This window comes from Etheostoma spectabile, chromosome 12 (assembly GCF_008692095.1).
Source record: "Etheostoma spectabile isolate EspeVRDwgs_2016 chromosome 12, UIUC_Espe_1.0, whole genome shotgun sequence".
Taxonomy (NCBI): domain Eukaryota; kingdom Metazoa; phylum Chordata; class Actinopteri; order Perciformes; family Percidae; genus Etheostoma; species Etheostoma spectabile.
The window spans coordinates 17,387,099-17,402,603 of record NC_045744.1 but is presented as its reverse complement, the minus strand read 5'-3'; the positions used below and the strand labels follow the sequence as shown (position 1 = coordinate 17,402,603).

At 41.8% G+C, this 15,505-nt stretch overlaps 1 protein-coding gene across 4 annotated transcripts; it reads right to left on the bottom strand.

Annotated features, from left to right (window-relative positions):
- Positions 1 to 453: 453 nt before the first annotated feature.
- On the bottom strand, positions 454 to 15,225 carry LOC116698755 (serine/threonine-protein kinase tousled-like 1-B). Of its 4 annotated transcripts, none has more exons than XM_032530880.1 (22): positions 14,664 to 15,225; positions 12,746 to 12,867; positions 12,036 to 12,104; positions 11,567 to 11,605; positions 11,382 to 11,457; positions 11,254 to 11,297; positions 11,070 to 11,153; positions 10,865 to 10,945; positions 10,675 to 10,767; positions 10,415 to 10,525; positions 9,722 to 9,858; positions 9,287 to 9,478; positions 8,905 to 8,971; positions 8,569 to 8,666; positions 8,191 to 8,272; positions 8,011 to 8,102; positions 7,833 to 7,922; positions 5,295 to 5,464; positions 4,873 to 5,008; positions 3,577 to 3,688; positions 3,271 to 3,378; positions 454 to 2,297 (listed from the first exon to the last, which is right to left on the bottom strand). In XM_032530880.1, exons 1-22 carry the CDS (start codon positions 14,788 to 14,790, stop codon positions 2,148 to 2,150), a joined length of 2,280 nt encoding a protein of 759 aa, XP_032386771.1. In that variant the 5' UTR covers positions 14,791 to 15,225; the 3' UTR covers positions 454 to 2,147. The 4 variants fall into 4 exon arrangements, with proteins under 4 accessions (XP_032386771.1, XP_032386769.1, XP_032386772.1 ...); XM_032530878.1 differs by having other exon boundaries at positions 11,070 to 11,159; positions 14,664 to 15,224; XM_032530881.1 differs by lacking the exon at positions 11,567 to 11,605 and having other exon boundaries at positions 11,070 to 11,159.
- Positions 15,226 to 15,505: the final 280 nt, after the last annotated feature.

Genomic DNA, 15,505 nt, shown 5'->3' with positions numbered 1-15,505 from the left:
CTGCAGGAATTGACACTTGTAAGGCAATTTTTTATTGCATATGAATGACATGGCCTAGCGTTGCAACCCCATCGCTAACGTAATCTGACACGTAGCTTGCTAATGTCTGTACTTACAGCGGTCTACACACGGCTCTCGTTATTCACGTTGTATTTGCACTTGATGCTAGCACCCATTTTCTACTGTTCATTTGTCAAGTAGAAGAGAATACAAAATTTAGACAGAAGCAGAGAAGTTTGTTTTATGCCGTAATAATGCACTCAAGTAGATAAAATTACATTTTATCAAACTGGACAACCTTTACCTGTTCCATTGCACTTCATCACTTGCTCTCATGTGGGAACAGTAAACCTGGAGCAGGTACTTCCTGCAGTTTAATCTGCCTGTCACGTTACTGAAACTACATCACTGTTTGGGTTTTTTGTTCATCTAACGGCTCAAACATAACAAAAAAATTAAGACTTTTAATGCAGGCAAGAGTGAAGCGAGAAGATAAGACACCACGACTTGCTGTCAACTGCTCCCACTTGTCTATTTATCTGACTTCTAGTCACGGGCGTGCTTTAGAGTTCAGGTTAGCTTGTATGTGAGAGGGTTTTTATAATGCCACAACAACGTACAGGTAGGTGTTTTATTTACAGGACAACAACATTTGGATATATCCTCTTGCTTTCTGGCTGCAGTGAATCATGCTGCAACACAGCCGAACTGGAGCATACCCACTTCTACTGGCATGGACAGGTGTGGTCAGTTCTCACTAGACAGCATACTGGGACGTTGCTCCATGTACTGTCTGTTGAACTTGTACATGAAAGTAAACAAAAAAAGTCATGTGGACAACGTTGGTGGTGTGTGGGTTTGTTTGTGTTTCCTCTCAACACAGTTCAAGTATGCACATATGCGAGGTGAAACCATACACAAATACAAACTAAAAGCAACATTTATAGCAGCAAACTGAGAACAGCTTTCAGGAGGAAAGAAATAAACGGAGCAAAGTGAGACACTGGGAAGCAAGGATAAGCCTCATTATTATGTATTTGCTAGTGAGCTATGTCTTCTGCACATGAAATGTACACTAGATTCTGTGTCCCGACCGCTGATCAAGTCCCTCAGTTCAATCCAACTCTCTTCAGGAAGATTGAGGACATCGACGACAACATGGTACTGTAATACTATGCTGTTTGAATCATTTCAACTCTCATCTTAACGAAAATGGATTAAGACAGATTCACAGATCCACTTCATTTGAACCCGGTAGGAGATCTGAATTGCTTTGCAACTTGAAGAAAATGTGAACGGAGGACTTGGCTTGACTCAATTTATAAAACCAGATTTGCATTATCTGGACCGGAAGTGCAAATCAACCCCAGAAATTTTATCTGGATTTTTTTTTTGTCATGTCCCATCAAGTTACATCACATTTAAGTGAACCCCCATCATGTGCAGAGGGACTTCAAGGGGAAATTCAATGACACCATCTTTTTGTACCTCATGACAAGGGATTGCAGAGTATACTTGAGCAGGTTGCCCATATTTAATTCACAGACACTCAAAGCATCTCTGCAACACACACCTGCTCCCCCCCCTTTCTTCTGATCCCCGCTGGTCAACGGCACCCTCATATCAGCAGCAAGAGAACATCTATAACAGTGGCTTTATGCTGAAGAAATTCTTAGCCATCTTGTGAAGTGTACTATGATGTGCTAAAAGAGGTGGACAGGGCATCTAGGAGTTCCTACAGCTGTTGAAATGTCACCTAAGGGGTTTATTTAATAAAGTCCATAAAGAAATCCTCTAGATTCATCATTTTCTTTTCTGGCTCCAAACAATGCCGAGCCGGTCTTTCTATTCTCGCCCCTCTGTTTTTCCTTCCAAGTTTCCAGTTATGTTCTTTCCCCTATCTCACACAGTTGAGTTCAGGGGCACAACTCTGTACAACAATGCAAAGGGAGTATCCCACTTGTACTTCTTAACTCTTTTCCATCTCATACTCTACATTTAATTCCACTCTGTTGCTTATTCGACCATTTGGGAACAGCTCACGTAAAAAAAACAAAAACAAAGATCCATATCCATTATCTTCAGATTCCAACAATCCTGCCTTGAGACTGGCCAAAAAGTCCTGTCAGTCACGTTGAGAGAGCCAGTCAGTAGGTAGAGAGAGATGAGGCGGAGGGCTGCAGGGAGCCGGAGGAGTTTGAACGTCTCATGTGAGGGAGGAGGTAGGAGTCCGAGCACAGTTGGTGAACATCGAATCGGTCCTCCTTCCGGTAGGCCAGACAGCGCCGGATAAACGCCTGGAAGAAAAACATGAAATGAGCTGCATGCTCTCTCGGTGTCGTGGTGTGTGGGGTGTGTGGTGTGGTGTGTGGGGGGGTTGTTGTGGTGTGTGTGTGTGTGTGTGTGTGGACTAATATCTACTTAGAAATACTGTACCTTTTGTAAAACTAGTGGCAAACACCGTGCTTTAAACTGTTCTTTTTATAACAACACATTAGGGATGATTCAGATGTTGCAGCATGTGTTAGCGTGTCATTGGATAGCCCAAATATTTTGAAAGCTCTGGAGGACATTAATACTTAAATTAAAGTAAAATTGCAACACACAAATGTCTCAATTCAGTTATGCTTACACCCACTGGGGTTTGGCGGAACCATAGACTGTATATAAAGACGGACGACACATCTTCACTGAGCAAAAGTAAAGCCAAAATATTCCGGAAACCTGCATTGTCACAGTGTCAAAGTCCCGCCCATTCACATGCCAGACCAATCGCGAGTCAATCACAGCTTTCAATCATGACTGTTTTTATAGCATCAAACAATTTAACAAACATCAGCTTGATCAACTACCTAAAATTACGGGATCTTATGGTAAAATGTATTTGATGTGTACTTTAGATTTTTAGTTTGTCCCATCTGCTAACATGGAGGAGGCCCGATTTATGACCTATACTGCAGCCTGCCACCAGGGGGGGGAGTGAGATGTTTTGGCTTCACTTATCTATATGCATCAAGCCCTGGACAAACAAGCTTTTTGTTCATACTGAGGTTACCATTTAATGTGTTTCAACATATTACTCAGGAGGACTGCTTTATGGCATTTTTGGATTGAGAGGATTTGTGATATTTCAGGTATTTAGGACCCAAAAACTGACGTTCCCAAGTTAAGCTATAAATGTTTCTTTATAGTTATATATAGAATATGTACAGTAAAACCAGCATCCTGGTCCTCGTCTCAGTACACATGCAGTACACACTGGTGTGTTACCTTGGCCTCTGTGCTAGCCTGTGGTTTGGCAGGGAACTGGACCTCTGTGGCTTTGAGGATGGTGTTTTCCTGGAGAATATCCTGCTGTGACTGGTTGTGACCAAACGGCTGGGAAAACAAAACACATAAAATCACCAACAATCCATTGTCTTTTTAATGAAACAATTTAAAGCACTGCCTCTGAGACTGGCCCTGAGTGGCCCAACATAGTCATTGCATCCATGTTGAACAACTGAAGGTGTATATGGTCTTGTACGAGTTCATTAGCCTTCTCCTTAGTGTAGCAGGTGAGGTTTAGTGCTGTACCTTGCGTCCGTAGAGGCACTGGAAGAAGATCACTCCCACAGACCAGACGTCAACCTTGTTGGAGATTTTAGGTGGCTCCTTCCCCACTACAAAACACTCTGGAGGAAGATACCTGAGAAACACAGAGACACACACAACACACACACACACACACACACACACACAACACATCACACACACACACACACACACATCACACACCAACAACACACACACACACACACACAACACACCACACCACACACACACACACCACACACACACACACACCCAACACAAACACACACACAGATGCATCACTGTTAATACAATGTAATATAGTTCATGAGTTCATACAAATTTTGCAAATCAGACTCAGACTTTCTTATGATTATTTCCTACCATACAAGTGGTAGGTATTTAAACGTACCCTAAGTAATACGTCTGTCGTTAGGGGTCTCTCTGAATCAAAACCCTTTATGATGAAGATTATATGACGCCATTGACAGGTGGCAAAAAGACACACTTGGTGTCATTGATTAAAATTACAGATTGTTTAGTTGTGTACTTACATTAGCTCAAATGTAAGTACACAACTAAACAAACAGTATTACATTAGGTTTAGTCGTTTTTAGACATGCAGAAATATTACATGCAATATATATTTCAGGTAATTCCTTGAATATTACTTACACAATCCACTGCTCATAGTAATGATTGAACAGTACGAGATTCTGCGACAAGAAAATGGTCAAGCATGCAATAATGTGTGTTGAACCTTAAAGCTTGCCCATAAAAAGGGCTTTAACCCACATTACTGTGTCCTACTGCAAGGGGTATTGGTGTGCAGAGCCTGAAGTTAACTTTTCAACCACCTGCCACAATCACTTTTTACCAGCCAGCTTTTTTGCCTCATAAAAAGTGAAAAACAACAATTGCTGTGTCTCTATGATCCTATCCTATCATGGTAGCCTACTCGCGGACATCACGCCGTCATCACAGGCTGTAGTAGGGGGGGCGCCTTGATAATCCAGCATAAAGGCATAATTTCCTATCCTGGGATTGGACACTTTCATATGGTTTGATAAAGTTATTTGTAAAACTTATTGGACTTTAACTTATCATTGCACCTACATTGCACCGGTGTACCATGCTTACTGATAGTGCCTGGATCACTCAATTCTCACTGGCTACCTGCCAATGTGGCAGGTAGATTGACAGTGTTACCTGCCAATTGCAAAATTCATCGCATTTGGCAGGTGGTCGGGTGTTAATTTCAGGCCCTGTTGGTGTGTGGTGTGTGTGTGCGCGTCTTACCAGTAGGTGCCTGCTCCCTGTGATGTGAGGTCCATCCCGTCCACACCATAGTTATCATCATCCATAATCTTTGATAGGCCAAAGTCTGTAATTTTGATTTCTCCGCACGCAGTCCCATCCACCAATAAGATGTTACCTGTGCACCACACAAGACTGTGAGAGTCAGTGCAGTAAGTGTGACTCTGTGACTCTGTGTGTGTGTGTGTGTGTGTGTGTGTGTGTGTGTGTGTGTGTGTGAGCAACAGAGTGATTGACACAAAAATCTGGTTTAAATTCAGGAAAGGATTAGTTTGAACTACAGCAGAATCACCAACTGTACTGCACTGTAAGCAAAGCAGTATAAGAGTTTTCATCAGATTCCAGTTGTATACATTTAATGCCATTTAGGTTTTATCCAAAAACCTTTGGAGTGTGTGACCCACCAGGTTTGAGGTCGTAGTGGATGATAGGGGGTTTGATTTCGTTGAGGTAACGCAGGGCGCTGACAATCTGCATGACAATGGAACGTGCCTCCTTCTCTGACATCAGCTTGTTTTGCTTCAGGTAAAAGTCCAAGTCGTTGCCTTCGCAGAACTCCAGAACTGTACAGAACCTGGGAGAGCAAAGGACAAGATGGACACGCGGTTACATACGGGTTAAAAACATCTAATTCAACAACTGAATGTGAACAAATCGAGGTCACCAGCAACAACACTCTCATTAATGTATTGATCCTGAAGCAGAGAGCAACTGCTTATTCTGTTTCTTTTAAGAGCTGGACGGACTAATGGCTAAGAGGAGACATCCCCCCCCCCTCCACGTAGGAGGTCAGGGGTCAGAGTCAGGACTTTCTGCTACAGAGTTATTCAAACTTAAGTTTCAAGTCATGAGTGAGAGCTACTCAGTTCCCCAAGGAAAGCTTTACCAACATGGTACAATATGAGTAGGGCCTTCGCTCAACCTTTGTACTCCACATAGAGATGGGTTCATCTGTTATCTGGACAAATATCGGAACTATGGCTACCAGATTCTTTAACTCCCTTTTAGGTACGAGTGACTGAAGTTCACATGCTTAGTTAAAGGGTAACTACCGTCTTTTTTCAACCTGTGTTTGTGTCTAAGGTTCTGACAGGACAACAATCTTTGAAAATGGTCCTGTATTAACCCTCAGAGATCTAAGGTCATATTAACAGTTCATTGTCCATCTGTTTTTTTTTTGCAAAAAAGCTTGCAAAACATCAACCCTGTTGTCTTCAATCAAGATGTGAACATAATTTTTTTCAGGTCAAACTACGCTATTTAGAATATGTTTGCTGCAGTGAATGCTCCTGAATGTTAAAAATGGTTGTAAGACCTTAAAAGACAAATAAATAAAATGGAACATGAATCTTACAGATATGTATTGATGTCACACAGAGCAGTAAAACCTAGGCCAATCTCCTCTAAAACACTTCTCATATGTCTTGGGAGTCACACTCTGAAGAACATTATAACTTATACAGTTGACAAAATACATACATTTTCTCAAAAAGTCCAGAAGCTATTGCCCTCATGACATTGACTTATGCCAATATTCAACATAATGTCATATTTATTGACATTACACCCACAGCAATGCTACACAAGCATTTGTGTTGTCTAAAACAGATCTCCTATATAAAGCACAAACTATTTACATTTCTTCAAAAAAGGCCCAAATGTATGCCAAATCTCAAATCAGTGACGCCGTTCTCCTCTGTAAAACGGTAGTTATCTATCTTATAATATTTTTGATCACATTAGACTAGTTTGACTTGGCGGATTCTTCTCTTTCCCATTCTAAACTCTTTGCTCTCGCTGTTGCACATCTTAGGCATATGGTGTGCCTTCACTTCTGTAAACAAACGGAATTGAAGGCACACAGATACAGGAAAGCCACAGAACACAGAGCTAGTGGCAGAAATGAGCAAAAACGTGATGAATTATAGACATTAAGTGGATAAATCTTGGATGTAACCGTTTGGATTTAATGCTCAACGACCCCGAAAATGTATATATATTATATATAATCTGTATATGTTTTGTGTTTGCTAAACCCACCAGACTCCACATAAAAACAACAGTCATTTTAGCATCGAGAAATAAACTTCAATCAAAGTCGACAGAAACTAAATAAAACTATGAAAAGTTGTTTATTAACACTTTTCCAACCATCACAACTATAGTTTTGGTTGAGATAAACACAGTTTACTGATTTACATGTGAAAATATGTTAGCACTATACAGCACAATATGTATCTCTATTCACGCTAAAAGTATTGCTTTTTTAAATTGAGTTTGGTGGGTTTAGCGCTAGCGACTTCAGAGTCATTTCTGGTTAAACAGAAAGGTCTCAAAGAGGTTTTAAAGGTCTATCTCTAAACAAATCCTTACCATAATGTTGTCACACACTTAGCATATTAATCTGAGCCTGTCAGTGGCAAAACAAAGGTGTATAGTTGTAAAGGTAAATACAAGCAATACAATTGCCCTATTACCTTAGATTGTAGCTTAATACTGGACCATTTTCAAAGATTGTTGTTCTCAACAGTCACACAAAAACATTGGAAAATAGGGTCCAGGTTGAAAAAAACAGTAGTTACCCTTTAACAAATAAACCTTCAAAAATAACTCCCATTGTACTGGCATGTTAATGCTGAATCATGCATTTTTCCGTGAATTGCTTTTACTATTTACTCTTTCCCAATCTGATAACACCCCTATAATGTAGGCGGTTACTTGTAGCAACCAATGACGTAGAGCCTTCAGGCAGAATTCAAACAACTGCACATTGAATATTTACTGGGTAGGGCATTTTCTAAAGGATTGAAGCTTACTGATGTGCACAATGTTTATTCAAAACTGCTATAAAAATGTTTTTTAACCACGTGCTGGGGGATCAACAACCTCAGGATATGTCAACCCAGCAGGGCTGCAGCTGGCAGAGGTCAAAGGTGACTCACGTGTCAGTATCCAGGGAGAAATAGTCATATAGTTTGACTATTCTGGGATGGTCCAGCTGCTTGTGTATCCGGTACTCCCTGCAAGCATGCCTGGAAGGAAATAAATGTCAATGTAGTGTGTATGTGCAACATTTTGTCTTTGTGTATCTTAAGTTGTATTTGTGTATATGAGACCTACTTGTGGTAGTTCTCCTTTTTCTCCTCTCTCCAGTTCTTGTTGAGTTGGTGGATTTTAACAGCTGCGTATCGCTGCTCAAACAGGTCAAAAGCCTGAGTGTGACAAGAAAATGAACACATTTGTCTCCACTATTTTGCAGAATAGGAAAAAAAAAAAATATTCCAAGTACACAGACATTACCTTATAGACTTCACTGAAGCCGCCCCTGCCCAGCAAGTGCAGCAACAGGTACCTCTCATTCAGGGTAGGATGGTCTTTAAAACTGTGTGAGGAGGCACATTATGGTTTGTTTTATGGTTGTTGCTTGTAACCGACGCTTGTCACCTTTTAAAGCACTTTGCAAAGAGGCTTTTTATTGCACTTCCATATTCTTACATTTACGTCTTTCAACTATAAAAGAAATTTCTGTTACTTAAATAATTTGTATTGACGAAGAAAAGTAAATGCCTTGAGAATGGAAAAAGATTATGATTTACATCTATTAGGCAGGTTTTTAGTCCCAGTCTTAACCATTATGCTATTTGACATTTTATGGTACTGTATTTTGAATGGACTCACGCCGAGCTGTCCTCGTTGTTTATCCTCTTCAGCTCTCTGATATGGAGGTTCCTCACCCGCTCCAACCGCTCCAGCTCTGCCTGGATCTCGGCTTCCTCCTGCATAAATACAGCATATGACATCATTTTTCCTGTGGAAGGATTCATGCACCTTATTCACATGTATACAATCAAACAATTTAGGACTCCAGCGGTCGTTTAAAACTGAATGCATGACCATCTTTGCATTGTTTTGATTAGAGTTTCAGTGTTTCAATGTACGTTTTGGCCATTACAATAGATAATGCTTTATGGTCACAATATGTTGTTGTTAATTACTTTTTTTTGTGCTACTGACCTTCTTCAGATGTCCAAGGCGAAGCTTGAAGATCTCTTCCTGCTCGTGGTACTCCGCGAGGGTCAATCTGCCAAAATACAGACAACTCAAAATCTCCGAACAGAAAAGAAATTTAAAAAAAACCACTTTGTTGGGGACATTCATTTTGGGCTACAGGAGTGATGATTATTCAACTCAAAGTCATCTTGCAAGGATCTATTTAAGACTCCGGTTGAAGAGGAATTGGGAAGAAAAGTGTATCTAAAAGGAAGCCTATGATGTATTGCTCCTAACAATTTTACAGTCAAAAATATAGAAATTGGACAGTTATCCCTCTCATTCTTTATGGTCCAGCATCCTTCAGTTTTACGTTGACAGTATGTAGCCATTTCAGTGTACTTACAGTTGGGGCAGGGAGGGCTTGAGGAAGGGGTCAGAGTCGTTGCCGTTGACCACCTTAGTTTTGCGCTGCTTGGGTTCAGAGGTGGAGGCCACCGAGAGGGAGGGAGATGCAGGGTTTGGAGGCTTCCTCTTGGCCAGCAGCTTCCTCTGTCGCTCTATCTCCTCCCTCTGCTGGTTGATGCCCTCCTGTTGCCTGCACAGAGAAGTGGACACGGAGGCGTAGGGAATGGGTCTTATGGGTAGTGCTGTAGCAGACAATAAACAGCCTTTCATATGTTTTGCACCTGGCTGTGAAGTGAAGCATGCACAGAATATCCACTCAAAAAACACTGCATTTCTGACCCTGCAACACGGTATAGAACACAAATCTGAAATGTAATTTGCTGAAATTCATGTAATTGGATGGAACAATATGCATGAGTTTGCTGTATCTCACTTGATCAGGTTCTGGAATGCGTATCCGTCCGTCCACTGCTCGGTGTAGGACGCTCCATGTCTGACAGTGGTGAAGTGACCGAGACGGAGACGGTCCTGCATGCTCTTCTCTCGACATGACTGCTTCTCCTGGGTGCTCTGTTCACAAAAACAGGCAGACATTAGAAAAAATGGAGGCGACCTAGGGAAAACAGGCAAATATCTACCAACCCGCAGACCGAATTTTCCCCTAAGGAGTTGTCCAAAGCAAAGCTAAAACCCCAGAGAATACCTTTTGTCAGAAAAGGTGTCTGCATCTGTTGCATGTGTATGTACGCATGTTTCAAATGATTTATGTCGCCAATACATTAAATGTACAAACATGACAATAGGGTGGGGCAATATGATGATATACAGTCTATTGTAAAAACCATATAAAAATGTCTATGAGATATATTTTTTCTACATTGTTTCTATCGCAACAGCAAAAAAATCAGCGGCCAAACTGCATTACATCATTTGGACAAGGCTTTACATTCTGATCCTTACATGCCATTTTGCTATCATGGAGTACGAAGAATAGAAAAACAGGCTTTACCATGTGGTACTTTCATATAGACTATTTATTTATTGAATAACCAGAAAACAATTCTGCTGTTTTTTTCTTCAACCAAATGTACAATGGACACACAAAACGGTGCATGCATACAGTTACCTTCTCGACAAGCAGTTTCTTGCTCATAGTGATGCACTTATTGAGCCTCTCCTTGTACTTCTCCAGGAGTTTTTGCTGTTCATCTATCTGTCTCCGCAGGTCACAGTTAGCCTGTAAATGAAAGACAGCAGGGACTGTATTACGCTTGGTTGTGTAGCTATAAACATAATACAAACCTGACCTGATAACCTGTTGTACATTAGACCGTTGTCCTCTTATGCACTCTCCATCAAAACTCAGTTCATGGATGGTGGACTCACCCTAAGCAGGTCATCTATCCGCCCCTCTTTTTTTTCCAGGTCCAGACTCTTGTTGCTCTCCAGAGCAGCAAGTTTCAGGGCGGTTAACTCCGTCTAAAAGATTCAGACAGAGAGGTACCAGTCAGAGGTATAACAATAACTGTACAGTGAAGTCTTGTCATGTGAGTGTTTAATGTATGTGTCACATTACCTGGACACACTTGCTGGAGGAAGCTTTAGGATTGTGTTCCCCAAAACACAGACTTGTAGGAGAAGAGCTATTCTGCCGGACCTACAGACCAAGTGGTTATTTTTTAAATCTTGTAAAAACACACAGAGACTCACATCTACCTCATGTGCAAATAACCCATCAATAATAATTGTGTAAAGCATTCTACTGTTTGTAAAATACTCACGATTGAGCCTGGGGCAGAGTGTGAGTTCTGTGGAGAGCGACGAGTCGATGGGAGGCCTCTGACTGGACTGGAACCATTTCCACCCTGAAACTTTGCAGAGAACATGGGCAAACTTAAAAATTTGGTTCCAAAATAATAACGATCATATTATGTTGGGAATGACAGGAGTTGCTGTAATACTCACGTCAAAGTAGTCGCTGATCTTGGGCCCACGTGTGGAAGTCTTCCCTGCGTAGAAAATTGAACAAAGATTTAATGCAGAAATGCATAGATGCCTACATTATACTGATTTCTTGCAGGTGTCAGTCATACCTTGACTACTCTCTGAATAGGTTTCAGCTTTCCTTTTCCTCCCTCTGGACGATTCAGAGTGCTTCTTCTCTGGGGTCTGTGATTCGATTTGAATCAAGAGAGAAAGTAAAGGCATAAATCCCTTGTGTTTTACCTAAGAAAGCTGGTTTGAGTGGTGGTGTTCAGCAGAAAGAAAGAGTACATACTGAGTAGGCAGGGGAGCTACCTCTTTTCAAATCAGAGTTCTAGGGAAAAAAAGAGAAGGAGAGGTGGAGGTAGTGGGAGAGATAAAGACAAGTAGGCAGTAGGCTTGCCGCGGTAGTAGATGTTTCCAGTGTTACACGGTGGTCAAGAATACACCGATTACATTATTCGCCCACCACCCCACCAGTGTTTTGTTTTTAATAGTACTAAAACCCATGTAGTGGATTTTCGCATGTCAGCCGCCCACATTCATCAAAAAAAACAAAATTGTAAATCCTAAGCTTGTTGTGAATATTACTGCTCCGTATTGTGGTAGCAGCAGCAGCAAAGTAGTAACCAGGCTCTATTTTTAATATCTGTGTTATAAAGTAAGTAATATTTAATTTCAATTGAATATGTCCGGTCTTCTCAAAATAAATTAAGAGTCACCCATGCCCATTGCAAAAATGACTATGTCTGTGTGTGTCTTACCTCTGACTCCTTGTCGCTAGATGAGCCCAGACTGCCATAGCTGTGATTAGAGGACTCATTGGCCAGACCCTGCGGAGAGTGAGAATTCAAACAAATAAGTGAACACATACAATTATGAAAATAGTCTCCACAGGTGTGTAGTTCTATCAAAGTTTTGTAACTTGATGAAATGTAAACAACAGTGAAACAAAGCCTGGGTGCAGTCTGACACGTCTGATAGGAATCCAGATCTTCAGTTGTTAGGTGTGTCACTTGGCTTTTTTCCACTACATGCCCGTTTCCAGAAACGCTGCATCCTTTTTAAGGAAAATAGGAACTTTAACATGCTTTTTAACTTGGGTGTGGTTTTTATTTCCTGCCTCCAAAATTCCCCTGTTGCTGAAGAAGTACTTCCTGAGGGCCTAGGAACTATCATGGTGGAGTTAGTTACTTAAGTTAGTCACTGACAAACACAAGCCTCAAGACTGCTCCAACTTGTGTACTGCATTCTTTCCGCTGCAAGCACTGGTTGTCGCTTCTATTAATATTAGAACTTGAGATTGGAGATTTCATGTTATTGACATCTATACAATGCAGCCAATTTTTTAATTATTCTCAAGTGTTGTCTTGTGAGCGAACATTGTGATTAAAACCGCAACCAACTGTGTTTGTGTGTGGTGTGCGACGTATCTCAAAAAAACAAGGCTTCGGTTTTTCTGTATTGTGGTTACCTTAGCACCTCCACTGGTGCTCCCAGTGCTGCCTCCTGTGTTGCCAGTGACAGCTCCTGTGAACCTGGCCTCCAGCAGCTCCTGTCTCCTGGGGTCCAGGCTGTGCAATTCCTCCATGGGGCCTGACATAAGGGGATCCACAGAGTAAGGTTAGACGCTTACATCATTGTCATTACAAGCAAAACGGCAGTGACACGTACAAGGAATCCGAGCTATTGAGCCCTGGACATTTTCTCTACGACCAAATTACAAAAAAAAGGAATACAAATGGGAAAAGAGAAGGAACAGGACAGTTTCTAGGGGAGGATTAGAAAAAATTAGAGTGATTACAAGATAAAAATAGAAAAATGGATTTGATTCAGGCAGCTGGGCAGTAGAGGTAGCTCTTTAAAAGATGCACTTTCATGCTACAATGGAAGATACTGCAGATGAGTGACAATGCATTTCTAACTTGAGCAGGAAGGTCATTCTCCCACAGGGAAGTCAGGAGGGAGAAGAGTCGAGGCCGGCCTGAGCGAGTCTCCCAGTTTGTCAGCACAAAAATCTTCAACCGGTCGAGCCCTTCTATTTTCTCTCAAGTTAGACCTTCACAGCCTCATTGCACGGTGTTAAACTAGTCTGATATATTTAGGGATCCCAATTCTTCAGACGCCTTGCTGATAGAGCAAAATACCAGCTGAGATAAGGACACTGGAAGTTTTCCTTCAAAAGGCACATCTTTGTACAATCTGCACAGGCAATGAGAAATACATTTGGGCCTTTCAGCTGTAATGTCGCTTATTCAAAAGCAACACGTGTGCATCAATGCTACTTATGCTGTTGAAACAAGACACAGCTTTTGTGTCTTCCAAACTGCCTTTTTCCTAGTGTTACATTTACATTTCCTTACGATATAACCATATTTGCAGATGTCAGAGTGGTAGACTGGGCCTTGAACTATGACAACTGGTTTCCAGGGAGAGACTCACTGGTCTTCCGCTCCCTGCTGACTACTGCTGAAAGTGTTTGTTTCCTTAATGGACATTTCCTGGCTGTCATCTTTACATAGCTTCTGGCACAGGAGCTAGCCCTAAAAGGCATAATAGCCATTATGAAGCCCCTGAGCAGTGAAACAGAGAGCAGAGCACACAACAAGGCCTGTGTGAGGTTATCTAAGGACAGGGGAGAGCTTAATTCATCTATATAGCTAGAGCTTCATGTGACAGCATTATTTTCTATGTTAGTAAATTTGTATTTCACGTTAGATGTCTATGGTTGAAAATGAATTAGTAAACAATTACCTCTGTACAGTAATTATAACGCATTTATGGTCGGTCTTACCAACTTATTCACATCATCGCTGTCTAAATACTTTAACAACATATCATAACTAATTGCTCTCACTTGTGATCACGGTTTTGTTTTGTCACATCACATTCAGCAATATCGGGTGAATAAAGTCTCAAACACAAAAACAAAAAAACAGATGCATCCAAACTGCCAAAAGGGTAAAATCCAGGGCCTGCTCTCAAGTTTATAGCAGTGGAAGCATGCATTGCAATGCATTTATTGGATGCATGCATAGCTACGTTGTTTAATATCTAACTAGATGCTGTTGATAGGGGGGCATTTGCAAACTGCTACAAAAAACACTGTTATCGCATCAACAGCTACGAGTAACAAGAAATCATGTAAGCTTACATACAAAACAAGCTAGCGCTTCCTTTGTGCAAACATGATAGCTTGCTGCTACTTAGACTGGCCATCAACTGATCTGACAGCTGACGTTTGGCTTCCAATTCACGGCATCAGTGAACTTGACATCCATTTTTACTTCAACAAACGTTAGCTCGACACGGCCAAAATAATCCACTTCTCCTGGAAAGGACACACTTTAATGAGAATACGAGTCAGTCGTACACTTGGCGAGTTAATATACCTTCCTTGCTCTTTGCGGTCGCCGTTATATGTTGTTGAGAAATCGTTGGGGACGAGGAGAGCTGCGACCAAGATGGCGTCGCCTCCAAACTTCCACCACCACTTCCACTGTTACTTTGGACACTCATGAAGCCACTTTACCGCCGAGTGGAGCCAGCGTACACAATGCCGTTCGTGGAAATCCCAAACTTGCGTCCATCGATGACACCTGCTGTAGCCAAACAGGCCCGGAAACGTTTAGTCCTAGCGTTTTTGTGTTGCTAGACGTCTCGCATTTTATGACCCGTGCGGGTCCTGCGGAGGAGCGGCTTCTTTAGAGACTCGCTGAAACGGATCCAATGTAACCTTTGCATGATGACCGCCCCGCGCGCCTGTCAGCAGCATCCAGTTCGCGAACGGAGCTTTGATTCTACTAGGCGAGGCTATCGCGAGGCTGGCGCGCACCTAGCAGCGCGATGGGGGATGGCATGACACAGAAACAGACACTGATCTGGGATCATTTTAGCCTCCTTCAAACTAGCCATAGGTTGACTGTTAGGCACATCTCAGCGTCGACCTGAGAACAGCCTCTTGTTTTGGTGAAAACAACAAACACCCCGAAAAAAATGGCCGAAAGTTCTTGTCTGCTTGAGGAGAAATACAGAAAACAGAAAAACATGCGCGCGCATACACGCACACACGCGCGCGCGCACACACACACGCGCGTGCACACACACACACTTCATATGTATAGATTATGTATAGAATATAATGTATAATGTATAATGTAAATGGATATGTAATGCATAGCTACACGTGTGTATGAGTGAGTAGATGTGCAAATTGCGAGGGGGGGGTTGAGGG

Bases quoted from the DNA above. Each gene is read 5' to 3' on its own strand.
- LOC116698755 (XM_032530878.1), bottom strand. From the start codon at position 14,790: ATGAGTGTCCAAAGTAACAGTGGAAGTGGTGGTGGAAGTTTGGAGGCG. The intron at 9,479-9,721 runs GTGAGATACAGC...TTCTCTGTGCAG, and splicing joins GCATTCCAGAACCTGATCAA to GCAACAGGAGGGCATCAACC. The intron at 2,298-3,270 runs GTAACACACCAG...TTTTTCTTCCAG, and splicing joins AGGCTAGCACAGAGGCCAAG to GCGTTTATCCGGCGCTGTCT.